At 44.1% G+C, this 23,870-nt stretch overlaps 1 protein-coding gene across 5 annotated transcripts in view; it reads right to left on the bottom strand.

Annotated features, from left to right (window-relative positions):
* CTNNA3 (catenin alpha 3) overlaps positions 1-23,870 on the bottom strand; it is a 440,676-nt gene that overhangs the window by 104,547 nt on the left and 312,259 nt on the right. For 4 of the 5 annotated variants that reach the window (XM_077183545.1, XM_054637288.2, XM_077183546.1 and 1 more), the window contains one exon: positions 254-454. In XM_077183545.1, the coding sequence (XP_077039660.1) occupies positions 254-454 (201 nt within the window). Of the gene's footprint in view, positions 1-253; positions 455-20,529; positions 20,690-23,870 lie in introns of those variants that run through there. The other variant, XR_013183524.1, reaches the window with a different exon arrangement.

The raw sequence follows: 23,870 nt of genomic DNA, 5'->3' as shown, positions 1-23,870 counted from the left end.
AAGGACGCCAGTAACAGGGGGGTACCATAACTCAAGAAAGCTTACAGAGACCCTGTAATTCAAATAATATGTTAAAAATTACTTTTGAACCGCGTGGTCTCGTCCTAACTCAACAGCTGGCTAGAAGGAGACACGTCGGAGGGAGCCATCAATGCAGCCCCCGTGCATTACAGCAGCGGCCCGCAGGATTCCCGTTGAAGGCAGCGCACCAAGGGAAGGTGACAGGAGATAAAAGCTCCGTGCTCGGCCTTACCAGCCCCGGAGAGCTGCTGCACGTGCCTCAGGACCCCCTGGGTGTAGGCTCCGGGCTCGTAGTTGTCCATCTCCCCCGCCACGACGTGCGCGACCCGCGCGGCGCGGCCGCGGATGGCGCCGGCAGCGCGGTCCAGGCCCTCGGCGTCCTGCTCCCGCAGCGCCACGATGCAGCGGTTCACGTCCTCCAGGATGTGGCTCTCTGCAAGCACAAGGACACCGCGTTAGCACCCAGCACTCCGGCACTCGCACACTGCTCACACAGCTCAGCAGGCTGCAAAACTTACCCTGGCAAGCCCACACTGAGCTGCCTGAAACTTCTCCTACCATTTACTGATGCCTAGAATTCAAAGGCACTGTAATACTCTCCTATAAGCAAGAGCACCAATAAAATACCGAGTCAGAAAGTGCTATAAAAATATGAAAACCACAAAACCTTACATACACATTAAATATTTACAAAATGAAGAAAAAATTATTAAAGCTGCTACTTTATTGCTGAAACCTTCTTAAGGCACTGTGACAACGTCTTCTATAATGAGATGAGTCTCCAATGACAAACAACTGCCCAACAACTAAACTACCTTCTTTTACATCGATGCCTTAGGATGCTCATGCTAAATCAAGCTCTGAAGTAAATTGTCACCCTTCTATCTTTCTAGATATAAATTTTTCAACTGGCAATATGTACTTACCACACCATTACTTTGATACTCAAGTATGTAGAAATGGGGGAAAAAACATCAGCAGGAAGGACAAAGGAAAAAATATTGATACTACAGACTGGTCCTTATCCAGAGCATAACAAGCACGAGTAAGGATTCAAATCAAACTAGAAGACAATAATGTCAAGAACTGCAGAGAGAACAGTTATGTGGTACATAAATATTTCCATCTATACAACCAATATTTAAGGACATACTCCTTTTTTTTCAAGCAAAGTAATGCAAATATAAAATTGAACTCATGATACAAAGGTAGTATCATAAAATATGTCTTTAAATGATAATATATTTACTGCTTTAAAGCTTACCTACCTCCTAAAAACTTTCCCATTAGTGCTGGTTTTGAATTTCCTTTCCTACACAGATCTGCAATCTGCTTTGTCTCACAAGACAGTGTATGACAAGAACATCAGAAGTGCATTTTGTGAAGGCAATAGCTCTGTTCCATCCTCAGAAGCATCAGTGAAACTTCCCTTGCACTAAGCCATGAATTAATTCAGAGCTTACAGGTTTCTTGTCAATTCACATGACTGCCATTTTGTACATGAGTATTAAATTACGTTTTATGTTATCCAATAAATTAGACAATCACAGTAACTTGGACAGATAAAACACACCATTAGGTAATCCCAAACTACTAACTGGGTCTGGCATGACTACCTTGGGATTCTGCCTATGCAAAAACTTAGGAATTCCAGTTCAGTTTATGAAATGGCTGCATCACAGAATGTCTCTGTAAACACAGAATGTCCTTATCCTTTTCAGATGCATGTCACCACCTCCACAGAGCGCAGAAAAAGAGGAGTTTAGCAACGCTGCCTTTGTCAGCACTGTGTTCAGCATGTGCAGATTTGGTAGCTGCACCCACAGACTGACAGCTCCATGCAAAGAGGGCACTCAGAGCACTGGCAGCTACCTCAGCTCCTCCAGGGGCAAACACAACACGTCCAGCTGGAAAGAAGGGGCCAAATGAGCAGGTGCAGAGAGATGTTCCAGGCTCCAACTTGTACAGGTTATAGCTCACCTTTCCTTTCCCAGGCATCTCTTCCTGTGTGCTTCCACAGGGGGAGGCTTCCAAACAAACCAGTCTGTCTATGTGCACAACAATGGAGAGAGAGGTCTGACACACAGAATGCAGGAGAAATGACTAAAAAAGCCACAGTTACATCCAAAATGAAGCAGTATGGCCCCCCCTTGTATTAGTTTTAATACTGTCCATGTGTTAGTACAGACAAGGACAGAATGGAGAGTACAGCCACCACTTTAGGGGCCTTGCTGTGAAGAATACACTGCTTTTTACTGGCCAGCAAAAACAGCAATTAAAGGGCTTAATCCTGTGTAAACAAAGGCAGGGCTCTTCAGGACCTACCAAGCAAAGCCTCCATAATGGAAGATCACAGTTACCTGGCTATTTCATGTGATATGAACCTCAGGGGCATTAAAAAAATAAAATTGCCCATGGTCTCACAGATATACTGTATGAATGGAACACATGGGGCAAAGTTCCCAGTTTCCCAACCTTTCTAAGGGATGGCACAAAGAGCACTTTTATGGAACAGCAAACTTGAGAGCAGATGCTCAACAGAAATGGAACTAGACCTGTATGTATGGCAAGACTCCTTTTAAGTCATTTTAGAACTGAATATAAATGAGACTGTGATGCATGCTCTCAGATACTGTGTTTAAGGACAACAAAGAGGGATACAGATTTTATTAATTTTGTCTTGTCCATCCAGCTCATACCAGAAAAGCAGTGCAAGGTTCTCTTGCTCCATCCATCCATGGCCACACGTCAGGGTGCCAGGGAGCCTGCCCAGTGCCATCCATCTGTGCATCAGGCCCTGCCAAGGCCTTGGCAGCCCAGCACCGTGTGCAAGTGCACCCACAGAAACCACAGGGAGCTTCTCCCCAGCACGGGCACTGCCCAGCAGCACGTGCTCAATAACCACAGCCTTGCACTTGTTCTGAAGCTCTTCCCAGATGAGCTACTTCACAATCAATAAAACTTTGCTTAAGTTCATTTTCCCAAGGCTCAAGTAAGATGATACATTTCCCTTAGGAGATCTAATAGAAAAGGAACACCCCTGATCAGAGTCCAGCTAAGATTGTTTCAGCCTCTATCTTTCTTACTTCCTCCTCCTATAACAAATGCATTAGGTCAACTTTTGATTTTCAGCCAAGTAGCTTACTTTCCCCAAAGCAGAAAAGGAAGATTAGGATGATGGACCATCTCTTTGTCATGAGTCAATGTCTAGCAGCAGAGTTAATTGTAACAGTGGATTGATAGATGTTTAAGGAAATTGTCAGATTGCCATGGTTGCCAGAGCAATTATCATGAGCAAGTGCACTGCACCTTCTGATTTCCCACTGGGATTTTGGTGTTAGTCAAAAATGGCCCAAATCATATCTCAGCTGAGCTAACCAATGGCTAATAAAGCTGTCTGACAAAGCCATGACTCAGACTGTCTCTGGGACAAAATCAATAGCTCTTCCTCTGCATGTCATCCAAGAAAAAGACAGGTGATGCCCTTCCACTCCACTTGGCACTGATAAGGCCTCAGTTGAAGCACTTGAGTTAAAGTTTTTCTGCTCAGTTAAAAAAATTAAATTGTAAGCTAAATGGAGACACTATGAAAAAAGAAAAGAAAAATAAGTCCTAGAAATTTTAAAAATTTAGTACATAAAGAAGCATTATAAAACTCAATTTGGTCTCCTGAAGACAAGACAGAAAATACAACATTCCTTTTCTGCAAGACCTAAACCATAAAATTAGAAAACTTTGCAGAGATAGTCTAGCCAAAAAATGATTTCTATCTTTTCCCATCTGTTGACAGATAAAATGGGAAGCACAGAAACTTTGTACAAAAAGTCAGCTTCCTTTCAGATAACTCCTATTCCCCAGGCATGGTACCTTAGAGTGCTCATAAGAAAAGGATTCCAAGTTTTCCAATAAAGTCACTATCCAGTACAGCAAAAGACATACTCCCACAGACTCATAATGCTTTGATGAACTCCAGAAAGATATCTGACATCAAATAAATGGCAAGAACATCCATATCAGATTTAGCAAGTTTTAGTACCAAAGTTAAGAGAACTTAAAGTCATTAAATGGAAAGTGCCAAGTCCCAGCCTACAACGCCCTGTTACCACCTTTCCTGCATTCAGACAGAAAAAAAAAAAAAAAACCCAAAACAAACAAACAAACAAAAAAAAGCCCAAGTTAATCTAATTCCCACCTTTTTGCTACATACTGAAGTTCAGACAATGCTCAAGGCTAAATTTCCATCAGCAACCTTATGAAATAGATTTTCTTGGCACTTGCAGCTCTCTTAATAAAATACCTATATTCTACAAGCAAGACACTGTCTTAGTCACTACTCAGAAATAAAATCACTGGTAATCACTTAATGTCCAAAGTTCCTGGCAATTTCAAGAGAAGAATTTTTAAATTAATAGAAAAGGACAGAAAAATTATTACTTAGAACAAGGAAAACACATATCCTTTCTTCTCTAATTGTATTAGCTAAACATTCTTCATCTGCCAAATCTAAGAAACTAAATGATAATTTCTAATATTTTTTGTTGATGCTCCATCTGACAACTCTGTCATTCTGTCTCAGACCAAGGGTGGTATTGACAGGCAGGGTTCCCAATTCTCTGGGATTTAGCCAACTGCATTCACACTTCCAAAATGCTCCTGTTTTAGACACACAGAGCCCTACCATAAGAAGGCTTGAAATGTTTTTTCTCTGGCTTAAAAGACAAGAGCATCCAGAAAGCTATGGGCTAAAGCTACACCTCAGTGCCTGTAAAAATTATGGCACAAGACCTCAAGAAAACATTTCCAGGCACCAGAAGAACAAGAAGATTATTAGGGACAAGCAGTACTGATCTGCTACCGGGGCCAATCAAGCATGGACACACTGACAGCTTCCAGTGATGAAGGACTGGCTCTGTGCATGGGGCAGCGCTCTGGTTGTCCCTGACTTGAAGGACACTTGTGCCAGTGTCCCCAGCCTCCCCCCAGGGAAATGAGGGGGGCAGTAGCTGGCAGGTGAACGGCCCTGCAGCTCACTGAGGAGCAGGACAAAGCTGGACAGCTGCTCCTCAGGAAGGGGCACCAGGAGGGGGGAGCATTTCAGGCCAGACACAGAGCACACCCTGAGCAGCTCTGGAGGTGACACGGACCAGGCACACTCCAGAGCAGGACAGACTGACACCCAGACCCACCCTGACAAGCTGGACAGATGCACCAACAGGGAAAGCAAAGGAAACTTGGGACTTGATAGAAGGGAAAAGAATAGTTTCTCCATTATGAGCATGGGGAAACATTTGAACAAATAAAGGGAAAGCAAAGGAAACTTGGGACTTGATAGAAAGGAAAAGAATAGTTTCTTCATTATGAGCATAGGGAAACATTTGAACAAATAACCTGTGAAGACCAAAAAGCAACTGATGCAGACAAGTGGTTGCACAAATGCTGTTGTTTGTAGGTGCTAGAGAAAATGAATTTATTATTCCCTTTGTGGCAGACTTTTTCAGCACTATTTAAACATAACCTCCCTCTGCAAGGGGAATTGTGATGCCAAGAAAGATCAAGCACATACATGAGAAGGCTCCTGAGTTAACATGCATGCCTCATGTTAACTCAGGGACAGATTTTAAATGGGACAGATTTTCCTGAAGGAATAGGTCTACAAAATTTGCCAGAGTGCTCCAGGAAACAGTAGGCTAACTTGGAAAAAAAGCTAAAATCTTAGAGTATCCAGTACACCATGGGACATAAGACAGAAATATGGTGTCTGTCTCTAACAGTGAGCTGGAGGCTGCAAGCCCAAAGCCAGAAGACAACAGAAGAAAAAGGATGGAAGATGACTGAGGAGAGAAAAGAGAGAATAGCACAAAGGTACCCCCCTAGGCAATGTTCTTCAGGATCTATCATTATCTGTGTAAGTCCCTCCAGATTATTTTTCAGGGAAAAGAGACACAATACTTCAGGTTTTTAGAAACTTCAACCTGCAGTCTGAAACACCAGCTTCATTTCTGTTCCCAGAAAATACTAACTGAAGTGTGTATTTCTTCCAAATTTTACCTGGGGGCGAACAAAGCACTGATTGAGTTGGCAGCTTCTCCTTAAGGTTCACTTTCATTTACATGTGCATGAATGAATCTAAAATTGTCAGTATCTAATCTCATGAATTCTAAAAAAAAAGCACAAAAAACCTCACAGAAAAACCCCATCAACAAAACAACCCAACCTACACAGTAAAACCAAACCCACCCAAAATTCTGTGCCACATCACTAAAACAGAAGTACAAAAATGTCTTAAATAAGTATCTACTAATTACAGAGTTGGCAGCCAAAAATTATCAGTTTAACTAGCTGATAAAGGTTTCAGATTACAGAAAATTTCTCTCCCTGCATGAGTGAGAATCTTACAGTAATATTAATCCTTTCCAGAGTTTGATGTCTTTCTCTCATTTCTTTTCACATGACTACAATAAGATTTGACTTGAGATGCTAAGTGCATCTGCTTCATTCCTTGCTCTCCATTTCATGGGCACAAAATTCAGCTTCCAGACAGGTTTCTGCATTGTCAGCTTCCCCATTCAGCATCCAGGACCTTGGGGAAATGAAGGAAGCACCAGCTTAGACTCTCAGCATGTTTCAGTGCCTCTCCTCTCCTAAAGCTTTACACAAGGCAAGCTCAGAGAGCTCTGCAAACAGAGAAGTTCCCTGCAGAAGCACACAGGCCAACCTGGATCCAGGTAAGGATCTGGACAGAGCACAGGCAGACAAGAAGCAGACCAGAAGCATGAGGACACTGGGATAGGACAGAGATAAAGGGAAGCCAGAAAAAGTGAAAATGTCAACATATCCAATTGGGCAGGGGCCACTTCTCCATGTCCAGACTTCAGCTGTCCCCTGGGCACCTCCCCCCAGAATCTTGCAGGGATGACATGAGCTCATGGAGCTTGGCCCCAGCCCCTTCACTTGGCCCAGTCCTCTCAAACACACCCTCCTTGTGTCAGCTGAAGAAATTACTGTTGTAAATAGGTATGATTGGTGCTGACAAAATTGAAACAGTAATCAATATTGATACAGTAATTAATACTTGGAGACAATAAAACAGTTAAAAGTTGAAATGCCAAGAAGAAAGGGAGAGGAGGGGCTCCACCCCTCTCCCTCCCCTGCAGATGTTCAAGGACAGGAGGAAAAGCAAGAGATAACAGTTACTAAAAATTAACAAAAAGAAGGGAAAACCTGGTTGGGTCCCAGGACAACGCCAGCTATAAGAGATTTATTGCTTTGATGCTAAAATGTAGTAATATGTTAGTTTGGCTTACATTGTACTGGCTTGGTGCACATGTGTAACCCAAAGGTGAATTAAAGGACAAAGAGGAAGAGTAGAGGCCTTCATCAGTGACAACCCCCAAAGACTTGTGAGACCACCAAAACGAGTGGTGGCGCATGCGCAGTAAAGGTGGTGATGAGGGCGGAGGTAGAAGTGTGATGAATTGAAAATGGGAGGAGATGACATTGACACATGGCATAAAAGGGGGGAATCTTCACTTGGCAAGCTCGTACGTGAGGTGGCAAGGGTCCAAGAGCCCTGCACTCCCTACCCCACGGTTATCTTTTGCTTATGTGCTATTATTGGAACCAAATTATCCCTTATTTTTAATCAAATTATATTGTCAATATTTCAAGTGTATCTGATTTTATATATTTTCTAAACTATTCAATTCAATTGCTGCTACCTCTAATATTGTTTGGTTTTTTTATGATGGGATAATTGGGCAAACATAACATTACTGATTTTAGGACAATCCACCTCATCCTCCACATACACATGAGAAGGTCTGCAAGGACCTGCGCCTCAGTGGTGCCCATTTCTCTTCTCTGGCTACAGTCACCTAAGAATCTTAGCTCAGTTTTTACTCTAAACTTACAGGAGATGGTTCATACTTCCCCTCAACAATGTACACAGAACATAGAATTTTTAATGTATTAATACTCTGTAACATGCTGCTGGCTCTGTAGGAGCAGAAGGGAAAAACAAGGAATTGGAAATGGACAGGAAAAGAGGAGACAATGGAGAGTAAATAAAATAGAGCATTCTTGTTTAATCCTTAGAAATCACTCTAACCACAAGCTGTGTTTGCAATAAGCCCTCCTGCTCCTTTTCAACTGCTACTAAATTCCAGAATGAACATAGTAAATTTTACTCAGACTAGCCATGTCTCAGCTACGAACCTAGGCAATTGTAATGTTGATAACCCAGGTAATCATGATCTTAATAACTACTCTCTCCTAGAAGAGCATTCTCTTCACCAAAGTAGCTATAACCAAAACCAGTGAATTTCTTCCAAGAGAGTCATTTACCTTCTTAACAAATGCATCAACTTCAGCTTCTTGAAGTACAATGGAATAAACCCTTCAACCTTAATTTGACCACATTAACCCTGGTAACAATGAGCAGAAAGCCACTGGGCCAACAAGAGGCAGCAAACCTTCCTCTAGGAAAACTAGGAAACCTTTTTGTATCTCAACTACAGCAGAGAGACTGATACTCCAGTGTGCAGTTATTTACATCAGAATTCTCATGCTACATGTGCAACCTGGTCTAGCTGATGCTTTCCCTGCCCAAGGCAGGGGTCTGGAACTAGATGCGTTTCAAGGTCCCTTCCAGCCCAGACCACTCAACAATTCTACAATCTCCTAAATCTGCTCACAAATGTGGGGACTGACAAATAGTCCCCATCTCCTCTTCCATAGCAAGGCCTACTTCAACTAACCTGCTTTATACACTCAGCTTTGCTTAATTGCTCCAAAAAGTAGCCAATACTGTATTAGGAGTAAGTATTTTATTTAAAGTGCTTCCAGACAGACTCAAGAAGCTCTGAGGTAATCAGCATACATCCTTCTCCTCTGACAATCTTTTTAGGTATTTAAATTTTAGTGAATGCAGAATACTAGAAAAACATTGCCACATAACCCTAATTCTGCTTAAACAGGTTAATTGTCTCTGACTTTTCACTTCAGTGAGAGGCTGGCAAGTGAGCAGTAACAGTCAAAATGAAGCTGCTGAGGACTGGGGTGGGAGAGATGAGGAATCACTGCAAGGATAATGGGATTCACCAGAATAAAGAACTCAGAGAGGTTGTTCTTGGTCTGAATACAATACAGACGAAGCTGTGAGCAGCAGGAAGGACTAGACCTGCATATCCCTTCCAACCACAATGGTTTTAGGATTCTGTGATAGAGAGGGAAGAACAGTGAGAACTGCCAGCCAAAGAGAGCAGGGGCACACCAGACTCCCCAGATGACTGGAACACGCCTCTTCCACATCAGCAAGGCCTTTTACAGACTCTGACATACAATTGTTCAGAACACTCGTCACTGACTGGCAGCCTTTACTTAGACTTTGCTTTTGAGCTTGTTATCTTAGACGTAATAATTACTTTTCACTCTTCATTTTAGCTACTGGATAATGGAGAATTATTTGCCTTACAAAATTCTGTCACATTTTCCCTTAGTATGTGCCAGCCAGCTCAAAAAATACACAGGATAACCATTTTCTTTATACTCAGTCTGGGCCTGTTCCCTTCATTTCCATCACACTGCACAGCCAGAGCATTCATTATCCTCCTCAAAACATTCCCTCTCAAAAAATACAGGAGACAGTTTCTTTTTCTGTCCCTTTTATAAGCCTCAGGTAAAAACTCTGGGAGGCTTCTTTTTGCAGGAGATGAACTAAGAACGGGAGAGACTTTTTCTGGCAATTTGATCCTTTGTTTCTTCATTGCCATTAGTTTTGCACCAGCCTGCTGGAACTGTCTGCAGGAGAATTCTGAACTACAGGAGAGCATTCTCCTTCAGCATATAAGCAGAGGACTGTGTCCCACAAAAATGCTCCACAAGCCCTGGCTTTGTCTTTTGTGCCTCACCTGCCTGCCCAGTTTCAATGCAGTTACTTAAAAACCCAATTAACTAAAGCCGATAGAAGCTACAAAAAAACCAAAACCAACCAACCAACCAACAAAAAAAAGTTGTATTCTCAGTGCTATGAAAGTTTAGATTCAATTTTTCATATCATTTGCTCTGCCAGAAGAGGAGAACAGAAATCTGCACTTTTATTGCCCTAGGTGAAATATGAGCTGGCCCTAAACAGGGCATAAATAAATTTGTTTTCTGCCCTTCTGTGACTAGGAAATGGAAAATTTATTTTGCTTTCTAAATTCTGCATTCAGAATCCAAATCTAGCTAAAATATTGCCTAACTTCATGAAAATATCTCTTAAAAACTCAGAAAGGCCTTGATAAATCAAAAATCTTTAGGTCTAAAATGGCAAAAGCAATGACCTCTGAGTAAAGGATTATCTGAAGGAATTACACTGAGACTTACCTCACTGGAAAGAAGTCGTCTTTGGAGCAGGGAAATAACTAGCCAGATTACAGGGAAATAGTTCATAGCACCTATTTTACAAATCAATGCATAGCTGATAACCTAGTTCATCATTTCACAGCACATGCTACAGAATGAAGAGCTGGCAATCTTCCCAGTTTGGACTCAACAGCCTAAGAAGAAATTTGCAATTACTAGAGAATATTCAATGTCTGTCTTTGCATCAGCTGGAAGGTTTGGACAATTTGTTACCTTCAAAAGATTTCATTTCCTCGGGTGGGGAGAGGGGAGAATTAACAGACATGATAATAAATCATCTATTTCCTTCTGCAAGATCAGGGGTGTAAAACTGGAGAGCTTTGTGTTACCTGTTTCGCAGTGTGTGCAACAAAGCAGACTATTCTGTTAAATGATGGCTATTTCATTGGTCTATAAAATAGTGTTAAAAGATCCCAGCCATCTGCCACTCCTAGGTAATTGCTCAGGTCAAAATTCTGACTTTATGGTAATATTCTCTTGTTACAGCTTTGTACCTGCTATAGTAAGCAGGTGATCAACACCTATAAATATTTTTTGATACCACCAGGACACAGAGGAACAAGTGGACACAGAAAAAAAACATTTCACTGACAAGAGACAACTGAAAACTCGCAAGTCTCCCTTACAAAAATGGTAACTTCTAAACTGTGACAAACTTGTCAGTTTTCCTGGTGGATTCTCCTCTGCACATTTGGTTGTTGGCTGTTGAAAAGTCACCTCTCACTTGCAGAGAAAAGCTGCCTCTTCATTAGATCAGCTTTCCCACTGAAGTCTAAGCTGGTACCATTTTTGCTCTTGGTGGAGGACAGGTGCTGCTGGTTTGTTTCCAACTTGTTTGGGTTTCAGAGGACCTAAGTCTGGGAGGTGTGTTTGAAGTTTTGTTACACTGCCATCCACCAAATTTCTGAGACCAAACCTTGTTGTAGTGCGTTCTTATATTTTGTAATACTTTGAAGTAGTTTGTTTTGTATTCCCATGTTTTTCCCAAATGGCTTATCCCAGACTGAACCCCCCCCCCCCTCCTTTTCCCTCTACTTGTGTTATCCCTTTCCCGGGATAAGATCTCCAAAACCCCCACCCTGGCTCTCTGCCAGTCACCTCGACATCCCAGCCCCCTACCTAGAAGTTTCGGTCCAAGTTGTCGAGTGATTAGCCAGGGGCCAAGGGTCAACCCCCCAAGTCCTGCCCCATACGCTGTTTTGTATGTCTGTCCCCCCAGCACCCATCCCCCAGAGATACCTATTGGTCAGTAGGATTTTATCTATGTTAGTTTCCTCCCCCCTTTAAATGTAAGCTCCAAACGTCCCCCAGCGCTCTCGGCAGGAGGAACCCCCTGAGGTATAGGAGCTCCCTCGGGACTCCTTAATAAAACCTTGGAATATCCCCTGCTGGGAGCCGGCCCCTTTCCTCTTCCACCGACGTCTCGGTCGTCTCTGCTGCAACGAAGGCAACCAGCCTGAGTGCCCTCAGCACCCTCGGGGCACAGAGAGTGTCTCCCCGCAGTCGGCCGTGGTGGGGCTACCCCCCCACTCTCTGCCGACCCGGGTAAGGCCCAGGGACTTGAGAGGCTTGCAGAGAGACTGGGACAGCTTGGCGCCCAGCCGTGGGGCTCTGGAACCATTCCAGGAGCCCACGGAAAGGGGCTCGGACATACTTTCAGTCTGTTCGATAAGCCTTCGGCCGGCAAGCTACCTCAGGAAAGAAAAAACTCCGTTTTAGTGAGTTGCTCTCCTGTGGACGAAGCTGGGAGCTTCTTATGTACCCTAAGAAGTCAGCTTTAGGTGGAAATCAACATCCCAGGCTTTTTCCTTCCCCTGTCCTGCAGCTGGATTGGTAAGTTTTACCCTTCTCTTGTTTTTCCCCTCTTTGGGAGGGGGTGTTTCCCTGCCCTTTGTTCTCAGCCCCGCCGCGGAGGGCTGAAGTTTTTTTTTCTCTCTATTGTGGGCAGACTGCCAGCTGTAGGCTTTTTTCTCCTCCCCCCCCCACCTGGGTTGCTGAAATTTGAGATACAAATTTAAAATCAGAGCCAAAATGGGTGCTAGGCTTTCTGTATCTCACAAGGGTGTCTATTATCATCTTTTAAACATTCTTAAGAGTGAAAAAATCCGATTTTCAAAAACAGATGTTAAACAGTTCGTCAGATGGCTTTTCCTTCACTTCCCCGACGTGTCCACTGAAAATCTCAGTGATTTGGCTTTTTGGGACAAAATTGGTAGTGAATTATTGAAGGCAGGGAAAGCAGGAGACACCTCTCCGTCAAAATTTGCTTTTTTAGCCCTGCAGATAAGAAATGTTGTAAAATTTAATTTAAAGATGCAAGAACAGCCATCCGGCAACAGTTTCAATATCTCTGTTTCCCAAAAACCCGATCTACCCCCCTCCGAGTTCGGTTCTCCGTCCCCCACCCCCCTTCCCCCACTCCCAGCCCCTGCACAAACCCCTGCTCCCCCCCCGAGGTTCCCTGTCTCCAACCCGGACACTTCTGCCCTGAATTCCCGAAATCCCACCCTCCCCCCTGCTTCCCCAAGTTGTAATACCGTGTCTCACAACCTTAGTGCCCGCCTTGGTACCCCCCAGCCGCGTCCGGTAACTTCTCAGGACCATAATGGCGGACACCACATGGCAATGGTAGTTTCCTCGCCTTCCCATAATCCCTTTCGCTCTCCCAACAACCCATTCTGCTCGGAGCACCCCGCCCCCGAAACCCGCCCTCCCGCCCTTCCCCCGTCTCCTCCTCCGGCCCCTCCTCCGGCTCCTCCTGCCCCGGCCCCGGCCGCCCCTCCTGCCCTGGCCCTGGCCGCCCCCGCCCCCTCAGAGCTCTGCCCGCCCGCCGCGGGCTCCCTCCGCCCCCCCCACGGCCCGCCCCCTGGCGCTCAGGACAGTGTAACAAGAGACGCTGTTGCTGGGAGACCCAACCCGGAAACAGGACAGTCCTTTTCTGCTGCCCCTGTCTCATATATCCCTGATTTAAACGGGGCATTCCAGCCAAATTATAGCCCCCTTTCTGTTGCTTCTGTTAAAGAACTAGCCAAAGCCCAAAAAGATTTTGGGAGATCAAGTGAATATTTTAGAGGGCTCCTTAAAGCTACATTATTCGCTCACATTCTAACCCCTGCTGATATAAGACACCTTTTTTCCTGCCTGTTATCCTCTTCTGAATATCTCTTGTGGGAAGTTGCATGGCAAAAAGGATTGAGAGCAATTTTACCAGCTCTGTGGGCTGATGAAGCTACTGCTCGTGATGTTTATGGTAATATGTTATCCCTCGATCACCTCTGTGGACAGGGAGGTTGGGAAAACGCCGTGACCCAGGCAGAAAGCATTCCCACAAGGGCTTTCAGAGAAGGTGCTAGAGCAGCTGAGAAAGCTTTCTTTGGGCTCCATCCTAGTATTCCAATTGAGAATTATTTGAAAATAACACAATCTCCATTTGAGTCCTTTTTGAGTTTTGTGGAAAGGTTGAGAAAAGCTGTTGAATTGCAAGTTCAGAATGAAGGAGCCAGGATGGAAATCCTCACCGAGATTGCTAAAGAAAATGCCAATGAGAAGTGCAAAGCTGCTATTCTCAGCCTGCCTCTTGACCCAACGCCTACGCTGCAGGCCATGCTTGAAGTGTGTGAGAAGAAAGTTACTATCACCCTCGCTGACCACGACGAGAGACCAAAACCACAGAGGAGGATTGCTGCAGTGGAAGGCCCTGAGCCATCATTCACCAGCCAGCTCCAGCATGTCACGATGCCACAAGAGAGAATCTCCAGCTCTAACAGACCTTGCCATCTTTGTGGGAAGTTGGGGCATTGGATGCCTGGCTGCCCTCTGAAAAAGCAGTGTTTAGATTTTAAATACAATATGCTTAAAAACCAGAATTCCCCAAAGGACCACCTCTCAAAAAACTGAGTAAAGAGCGCTCCTTTCCCCAGCGCTATGACAAAAATAGGGTGGGCTCAATTCAAGTACGGGGGAGGGAAAAGAAATCTAGTGTAAAAGATGTATCGGTGCCAAGCGAGGCACTGGCTTTAAACAAAACAGAACATTCATTTCATTGGAATAATCCCAGACCAATTTTAACCACTGACTCTTCACATAACCCTTACAGGCTGGCGTTGACCGAACCTCTCCATCTCAGAGACACTAACTGGCATTTCATATCTGTTAACCCTGAACAACCAGGTACTTGGACACAGCTTTGCCAGAAGCGTCACAGTAAGTATGTCGTCCTTGGGGACACAAAACACACACCCCAAGAAATTATTATTCCTCCGGGTCTCATATCATCAGACCCGAAACAATTTGTCATATGGCTTCACTGTACTCATCCACCCGTGTACTTGCCCAAAGGCCAAATCATAGCCCAAGCCATCCCAGTACCTGAGCCTCCATGGGACCAGGAGCAAGCAAACACCCTCAGAGGTAAACTCCTTCCCAATGTCTGCTGGACTCAGGTATTGGGAAAAGAAAAACCCAAGCTATCATGTGGGTTGCACCGTGGTGGTGAGTACAAGTCCATACAAGGACTTTTAGATACTGGAGCAGATGTCACGATTATTCCATCTAAAGAGTGGCCATCACACTGGGAATTGCAAAACGTAGCAGGACACGTGCAAGGTGTAGGGGGAATTCAATTGGCAAGACAGTCAAAAAACGTTGTTCAAATTGAGGGACCCAATGGCAAAATAGCTTCCATTCGCCCATTTGTTTTAGACTACACAGAGCCCCTCTGGGGCAGAGATTTAATGGTTCAATGGGGAACCACAATTGACATCCCAGAAAACCCGCAGGTTTTTCGGGGAGCGGTCGCTGAGGTGCGCCATGCCCAAAAATTGATTTGGAAAACTGATACTCCAATAAGGGTAGTTCAGTGGCCGCTCAATAAAACCAAATTAAAGGCGCTTGAAGAACTTGTACAAGAGCAGTTAGAAAAAGGTCACATTGTGGAGACCACGTCGCCGTGGAATTCGCCTGTCTTTGTCATTAAAAAACCAAACAAAGACAAGTGGAGACTACTCCATGACCTCCGTCAAATCAACAACGTTATTGAGGACATGGGGTCCCTACAACCAGGAATGCCCTCACCAAGCATGCTTCCACAAAATTGGTCTTTAGCTGTAATTGACATCAAAGATTGTTTTTTTCACATTCCCCTACATCCTGACGATGCTCCGCGTTTTGCCTTCTTGGTTCCCACCATTAACCTGGAGGCCCCAATGAAGAGATACCATTGGACCGTCCTCCCTCAGGGACTTAAAGTCAGTCCTGTGATTTGCCAGAGGTATGTCTCTTCCTTGTTGTCTCCAGTCCGTGAAGCTGCAGGAGATTCCATCATCCTGCACTACATGGATGACATCCTGGTGTGTGCCCCAAGTGATGACATGCTTACTCACACACTTGACCTGACAATCAATGCATTGGTTGCTGCAGGGTTCGAGCTCCAAGAAGAAAAGATTCAAAAGATGCCACCTTGGAAGTACCTGGGCCTTGAGATTGGAAAGCGGACCATTGTGCCGCAAAAATTGACTATCAAACATGATATCAAAACCTTAGCGGATCTCCATCAACTTTGTGGATCCTTAAATTGGGTGAGACCTTGGCTAGGCATTTCCACCGAAGACCTAGCCCCCCTTTTCAATTTGTTAAAAGGGGGAGATGACCTTAGTGCTCCTAGGACCCTCACCCAGGAAGCGAAAACCGCACTGGAGAAAGTTCAGGAAATCATGTCTACTAGACAGGCCCACAGGTGCCAGCAGGGTCTCCCCTTCAAATTTATCATTCTAGGCAAGCTGCCACACCTCCATGGTATGATTTTTCAGTGGGAAACTGTCCAGGCAAAGAAAAAGGACCAGGTCAAGAAAGATCCCCTCTTAATTATAGAGTGGATTTTTCTCAGTCACAACAGGTCAAAAAGGATGACAATGCCACAAGAGCTGATGGCAGAATTGATCCGGAAAGCAAGGATACGGATCAGAGAATTGGCAGGGTGTGACTTTGACTGCATTTACATTTCCTTAAACCTGAAATCAGGCCATTTGTCTCAAGCAATGCTAGAGCAATTTTATCAAGAGAATGAAGCCTTGCAATTAGCCCTAGATAGCTACACAGGCCAAATTTCAATTCACAGACCGGCCCACAAAATTTTCAACTCAGATGTTCAGTTTTCATTATCACTGACAAGTATTCAGAGCAGGACACCTCTAAAAGCACTGACAGTTTTTACTGACGCGTCTGGTGCATCTCACAAGTCAGTGGTAACTTGGAAAGATCCCCAAACTCAACAGTGGGAAGCAGATATTGCTAAGGTGGAAGGATCACCCCAAATTGCTGAGTTGGCCGCTGTAGTCAGAGCTTTTGAGAAGTTTCCTGAGCCTTTAAATGTAGTTACTGATTCAGCTTATGTTGCAGGTGTAGTGTCTAGAGCAGAGAATGCTGTGTTGCAAGAAGTTTCCAACATTCCTTTATATGAATTACTTTCTAAGTTAGTAAGAATTATTTCTGGCCGAGAACACCCATTTTATGTGATGCATGTTAGGTCACACACAGACCTGCCGGGGTTCATTGCAGAAGGTAACCGGAAAGCTGATGCCCTTGCGGCTACAGCCAAGATGGCCCCGCTCCCAGAGGTATTCCAACAAGCAAAGATCAGTCATCAATTTTTTCATCAGAATGCACCTGCCTTGGTCCGACAATTCCATCTGAAGCACAAACAAGCCCAAGCCATCGTAGCCACGTGCCCTTCTTGTCAAAATCAGTCACTACCTACCTTAAGTGCAGGTGCAAACCCTAGGGGCTTGCAGAGCTGCGAAGTGTGGCAGACAGATGTAACCCACATCCCATCATTTGGCAGATTTAAATATGTCCATGTCTCCGTGGATACCTTTTCTGGTGCCATCTATGCTTCTGCCCACACAGGGGAGAAAGCCAGTGAGGTAAAGAAGCATTTCATGCAAGCCTTTTCCACATTAGGAATCCCTAAGGTCATCAAAACAGACAATGGCCCAGCGTACAAGTCCAAAGACCTTCAGAGCTTCCTGCAGCAATGGGGAATAGAACACAAAACAGGCATCCCCTATTCCCCGACAGGCCAAGCTGTGGTGGAGAGAGCCCATCAGAATCTAAAGAAGGTTCTTCACCGGCAACGTGAAGTGATGAAAACAGAGACCCCTCAAATCCAGCTGTCCAAAGCGCTGTTCACACTGAACTTTTTGAACTGTACCTTTGAAAACCTTAACCCACCTATTGTAAGACATTTTAACGAGAACAGTCAGCACAAATTAAAAGTGCGTCCGCCAGTCCTCATAAAGGACCCTGAAACTTGGAAAATAGAGGGGCCCCATGAGCTCGTAGTCTGGGGTAGGGGGTATGCGTGCGTATCCACTCCCTCAGGCTTGAGATGGATCCCCTCCAGGTGGGTGAGACCGTACATTCCTAAGGTGTCAAAGGACAAAGCTGCAACACAGGTAGCCAGTGCCTGCTGGAGGAGGAAGCGCCGTCAGACTCTTTAAAGTCAAATTGTTGTTACCTGGACCTCATCCCTAACATTTTTTATTTTCAGTTTTAGTGTTTTCCTTTGATCTGAACTCAGCCCTGGTGTCATCAGAATGAGCCCCATCCTTCCGTTGCTTCTGTTGACAGCCGTCCATCCAGGTCAGATGTGGATTGTTCCACAACCCCAAGCAAATGTGTGGACCACCCTCGCCAGAGTCCTCAACCAAGACCACATTTGTCTGTCAGCCTCTTCTGTGTCTGACCCGATGTCCACTTGCCTTGTGGGGATCCCATCTAAATATGATGAATTTCCGCCAACATTAGCTGCTCCCCTTCCCCCAGTATATAATCCGTTATCCCCTTGGTCAAAATTAATTGATAGACAAGCAGTAGCAGAAAAAGAACCCCAAGAATTTGAACTCCTTGGTTCTGCCAAGGCATTCTATTGTGTTCAGTTTACGTTTACACCAAAAGATCGAGTAGATTTGTACCATGAAGTCAAACAGTTTAAGGTGAATTACACAGCAAAAATTTGGTGTAAGAAAATTTCCCAAGTAGGGATACCTTCTACCCCTGATAATAAGCCCCGTGCCCTTCCTAAGGGGTTTTTCCTCATTTGTGGTGACAGGGCATGGGCAGGCATCCCCTCTCGTCTAATCGGAGGTCCATGCACCATTGGAAAGCTGAGCCTGTTTACACCCAACAAAACCCAAATTATGGATTGGCGAACCAAAACCAGCACCCGCAATTCGGCCCGCAAAAAGAGAGATTTAAGGAATCTGGACCCAAATTGCGATTCTGAAATTGTACATTGGTCCAAACCAAAAGGAGTTGCGATCACCGTGTTTTTGCCATGGGTGTCTGCGGCCAAAGCTCTAGGCGAATTATCACATCTAGAGTGTTGGGTTGCTAAACAGGCCAATATTACATCAGCTGCACTTTCAGACCTCCTGGCAGACGATGAAACAACAAGGCAAGCCACCCTACAAAATCAGGCTGCAATTGATTTTCTTCTCTTGCTACATAATCATCGTTGTGAGGAGTTTGAAGGTCTCTGTTGCCTGAATCTGTCATCCAAAGCTGAAAATGTCCACAAAATCATCGGGAAGATGCAACAAATGGTCCAAGACATCAAGCAAGAGACAGCAGACTGGATGGATGGACTCTTTCAGGGATGGGGACTCTCGGGCTGTGTCAAATCCATTTTGAAATCTGTATTTTTAGTTTTGCTTGTTCTTCTTGTTATTTTGATCAGTTTTGGGATCATCAAGAGCATTGTGACCAAACTGATCTCGAAGGCTATTTCCCCTTTAGAGGTCAATCAGGTTCTGTCACCTGTTTCAGGGACAGAAACCTCTGCAGAATTTACAAAACAGCCTTGGTTTGCTGATGATTGATAGCACTCCGAGCTGAAATTTAATGTTTAGGTGCCTCTCCCTTTTTTATTTAAACGAAAAGAGGGAGATGTTGTAGTGCGTTCTTATATTTTGTAATACTTTGAAGTAGTTTGTTTTGTATTCCCATGTTTTTCCCAAATGGCTTATCCCAGACTGAACCCCCCCCCCCCCTCCTTTTCCCTCTACTTGTGTTATCCCTTTCCCGGGATAAGATCTTCAAAACCCCCACCCTGGCTCTCTGCCAGTCACCTCGACATCCCAGCCCCCTACCTAGAAGTTTCGGTCCAAGTTGTCGAGTGATTAGCCAGGGGCCAAGGGTCAACCCCCCAAGTCCTGCCCCATACGCTGTTTTGTATGTCTGTCCCCCCAGCACCCATCCCCCAGAGATACCTATTGGTCAGTAGGATTTTATCTATGTTAGTTTCCTCCCCCCTTTAAATGTAAGCTCCAAACGTCCCCCAGTGCTCTCGGCAGGAACCCCCTGAGGTATAGGAGCTCCCTCGGGACTCCTTAATAAAACCTTGGAATACCCCCTGCTGGGAGTCGGCCCCTTTCCTCTTCCACCGACGTCTCGGTCGTCTCTGCTGCAGCGAAGGCAACCAGCCTGAGTGCCCTCAGCACCCTCGGGGCACAGAGAGTGTCTCCCCGCAGTCGGCCATGGTGGGGCTACTCCCCCCACTCTCTGCCGACCCGGGTAAGGCCCAGGGACTTGAGAGGCTTGCAGAGAGACTGGGACAAAACCTGAGCTATCTGCTAAACTTATGGGCAACAGAAGTCAGGACCTAAGTCACACTTGGTGCACCCCACATACTCTCTCTGATTTCTGATTTGTTCTTTTCTCCCCCAGGTCCCAGCTTTGCAGCAAACAAGCACATGTCCTGTCCAGCTGCTGGAGGTTCCAAAGCTAGGCTGCCTTTGGGTTATCAAGAAAACCTCATTTGTATACTACTGCTTGATAACAGGCTCACAAGAGGGGACTTAGCTTTTGCTCATCTTGTGCACATGTGCAAATCTGTTTTCTCATGTTTTGTTTTGAAAGAACAGACAGATTGGACATGCTGCTTCCAGTAATAAAGCACACTCCAGTTTCAGAACTGCAGCACAACTGGAACCTGCTCTCCCAGATAAGGATTTTGTGTCTTATTCTTGAAACAGAGTCCCACATTCTGCACCACAGCTGCACTGTCACTTTGAACTCTTAACATCATTGACCAAAATCTTCCCTTACCATTTGGTTGTGCTTTTTTTCATACTAGTTCTTGGGAACACTTGTGTATGTTTCCAGTAGGCCTCATTACCAAAAGCAAGCAAATCAATTCCTGCAAAGCTGCACAAAACCATGAAAAGCTACTGCCACAGCTGCAGCTGGAAAGCCATTAGCAAGCAGCCTGTTGGGAAATAAACACACAAAAATTAATCCAAATCTGCATCAAACCCATGCATCTTAGACCATGCTTCAAAGGCTGCCAAATCCCAACTTATCCAAATCCCATACAAAGTGAATTCCAAATGCATCAGCCTTCAAAACTTTTGAGGAAGATACCAGTAATTTGCAAAGCTCGTGATGAGAAATAAATCTCGCAGCTAACAAAGTCTCATCTACAAATTACTGAAATTCAATAAGAACAGGAATTCAATATGAAATTTCAGCTTCTGAATCAAAACATCAAGTAATCAAAATTCCAAGTCCAGTGTTGAACTGCATGACCCAGCTCCTTAGTCCTGCCTACTTGCTCAGTGACTTCATGCATCCCATTCACTCTTACCTCTCTACAGCTCTCCAAAAGTTCACCACTAAAATGTTCCCATAACCTCACTAACAAGTGCAGAAAACCTTGATTTAGTAAATACTAAATTTGAATTGCAGGTTTTCATGGGACAAGGCTTGCCAGAATGGTTCCCAAAATGAGCCTGTGACACATGGTCAGATTCAGTGGCAGGACATGACATACCTAACCAAGCAGTCCCAAAGAACACACCCTCTGCCAAAGAAGTGTAACACACTGTAATGTTTGCCCTTGAGTCTAGGCCAGGAGTGCTGCAAGAGCAATCTGCATTTAAATCAGTGTATCAGGACTGTAAGCTACTTCTGAGGCAAGGATATGGAATATGGATACTGAAGGGAGGCAGGAAACAATGCAAGATTTTCAATTTAAAAAAAGAAAAGGTTACCATGACATCAACAAATCTCCAAGAAGAAGACATTCCTCTGAAAAAAACTCAAAATTACTCCAACTATCCATTGAGACATGCAGCATTTCAAATTCTATTTATCTTAATACAGAGTAAGGAAAATGGATGACTGTGGTGGTAACTTGTGAGGTGGTTGGGAGGAATCAGGGCAATCAGAAAGCTGTATGTAGTATTTCTGCTGGCAAACTGGTAGTAACCACTGTATAAAAGAGAACAGAGAGACAGGAACACTGCATAATTAAGAGTCCAAGCAGCCCCCTAGAGTAGGAAGCTGTGCATCACAAACTGGAGGCACCAGTGCAGAGGGAGATAAGCACTGCAGCTGGTAACTGTACACTGGATTTCTAAACGGCTTTCAACTGCTATTCCAGAGAGCTCTGAGATGGCACAGGATAAATGACAGATTTACTGGTGTTACTTCTTACAAAAGACAAAAGAAGGGGCAGAAACAAGCAGACAGTCTTCCCAACTCTGTAAGCCAGCATTTCCACAGGGATTGGCTCTGAAATAGTGTAATTCAGTGCTTTCAAAAGCAATATAAAAGGAGAGTACTGAAGTAATGAAGGAGGGAATTTTTCTTGTCTTTTCTCATTCCAGGCAGTCAAAGCTGACAACAAAGAACTGAAGATGGTATCACAGCACCAAGTGATCAGTGATTTAAGCAAACCAGTTCAATGTCAATGAATTCAAATGTGTAGTGAAAAAACCCCTAAACCTATACAAGATACTGACCTATAAATTAGTTACTACAGTTGAGCCTAGAAATTTCTGAAGTAAATTAAGAAAACTCTAGAAGCATGCTAGCTCAACAGTAATTAAAGGCAAATAGTGCTGTGATTTCCCAAAGAATACCTGATAGTAAAGATAGATCTAAGATGCTGCAAATAGTTCTTGTCCTTACTTCCATTTAAAAATATCCATTTTAGTAAGCAGCACAACTAAACCTCCTACTCCTCCACAAGATACATCCCTACATTGTTGAAATGACAGCTATTATAATGTTATGGAAGAAAAGGAGTTTAAAAGAAAGAGCAGGGAAAAGTAGAGGATATTCCCAGCAAAGGCAAAGCATTATGATGGTTTTGGCAGAATGTCCAGGTGGGTCATTAAGGGCTAAGAGCTGCACCAGCAAAAACAAACTGCATGCTCAGTGACACACAGATCCAGCTCTTAGTATTGATAAAAAAGAGAAAAAATCCAAGGCCATTTTCTTACAAGCAAGGTGAGAACAGTGAAGAGGGAGCTCGACCATTTTAAGTTTAGCAAATTCATATTTATCCTGAAGCACATTACAGTCAGGCTGAACAAACCTGATATAGAAGTTATTGAAACCCACAGTTTCCTATTGGAACTGTAATTAAGTGCATACATCTCTACTCAGATTCTTATGTTTATTCTCCTACAAAAAGCAAAGCATGGTATTTTGTTAGTGCAGGCACCAGAAGGCCAGCATGACAACACAGAATTTCATCTTAAGTCTCTGAATGGCATCTTGTTGCTTTGGGTTTTTTCCTCATGATCTCCATAGCTATGATAAGGGCAAATCTGTAACTGGCAATTTTTGTGATGTATTCATCTGTAAACATGCTACATGGACTGGAAAAGTGGTAATGAACTAAACCAGAACTTTAAACCATCGATGGAAAACAAATTATATCAAGAGAGATAAGCAAGACAGAAATCTGAATGATTCCCTTACTCCTTGCCCAAGTATTTACAGTGTATTTTGCAGTTTGAGTGACTTCAACTGTCCAGATTGCCATCTTAGTGACTACAATTGTCCAAAGTGATGTGAAACAGAGCCTGGTCAAAATCCAAAACTTAATGCTATTAATAGTTCCATGCTGAGACCTGGCCTTTCCATACACGGAAGTGCTGCTCATCAAGTGGTGGTTTTTTAACATAATAAAAGGTGTAGCAATGTCACAATGTTAAAAGAGTGATCTTGGCTCTACAAACAAGCCCTACTAGGGAGCCCCTTAGATGTCTCAATCTCAAAGTCCAGACTAAGAGCATTTCAGTAGCCACAAAGATGAAAATTACTGCATTATTACATTATCTAATCTGATTAGCCCTGATTACACCCAACACTTTGTATTTGACTTGAGCAGAACTGTGTATTTTGACAAAAAACAAGTGACCAGTAAAGCACATAAAGCTGTGCCTGCAGAAGTGCAAACTGCAGTAACCTCAGCCCACCACCTTCCATAATGCAGGCTCAGTGTAGCTGTTCAGCATGATGAGCACTAACATGCATTCCTGAATCACTGAATAAAACCACAACACAATAAAGTGCATCAAAAGAAGAAAACAGGCAGAGATGTCATACACTGTTTGCAAGTGGCTACCCTAAATTAGCAGACAAAGCATTAAAGT

This window comes from Agelaius phoeniceus, chromosome 9 (assembly GCF_051311805.1).
Source record: "Agelaius phoeniceus isolate bAgePho1 chromosome 9, bAgePho1.hap1, whole genome shotgun sequence".
Classification (NCBI taxonomy): domain Eukaryota; kingdom Metazoa; phylum Chordata; class Aves; order Passeriformes; family Icteridae; genus Agelaius; species Agelaius phoeniceus.
Note: the sequence above shows the minus strand (reverse complement) of the source record. Positions and strands in the feature narration are given on the sequence as shown.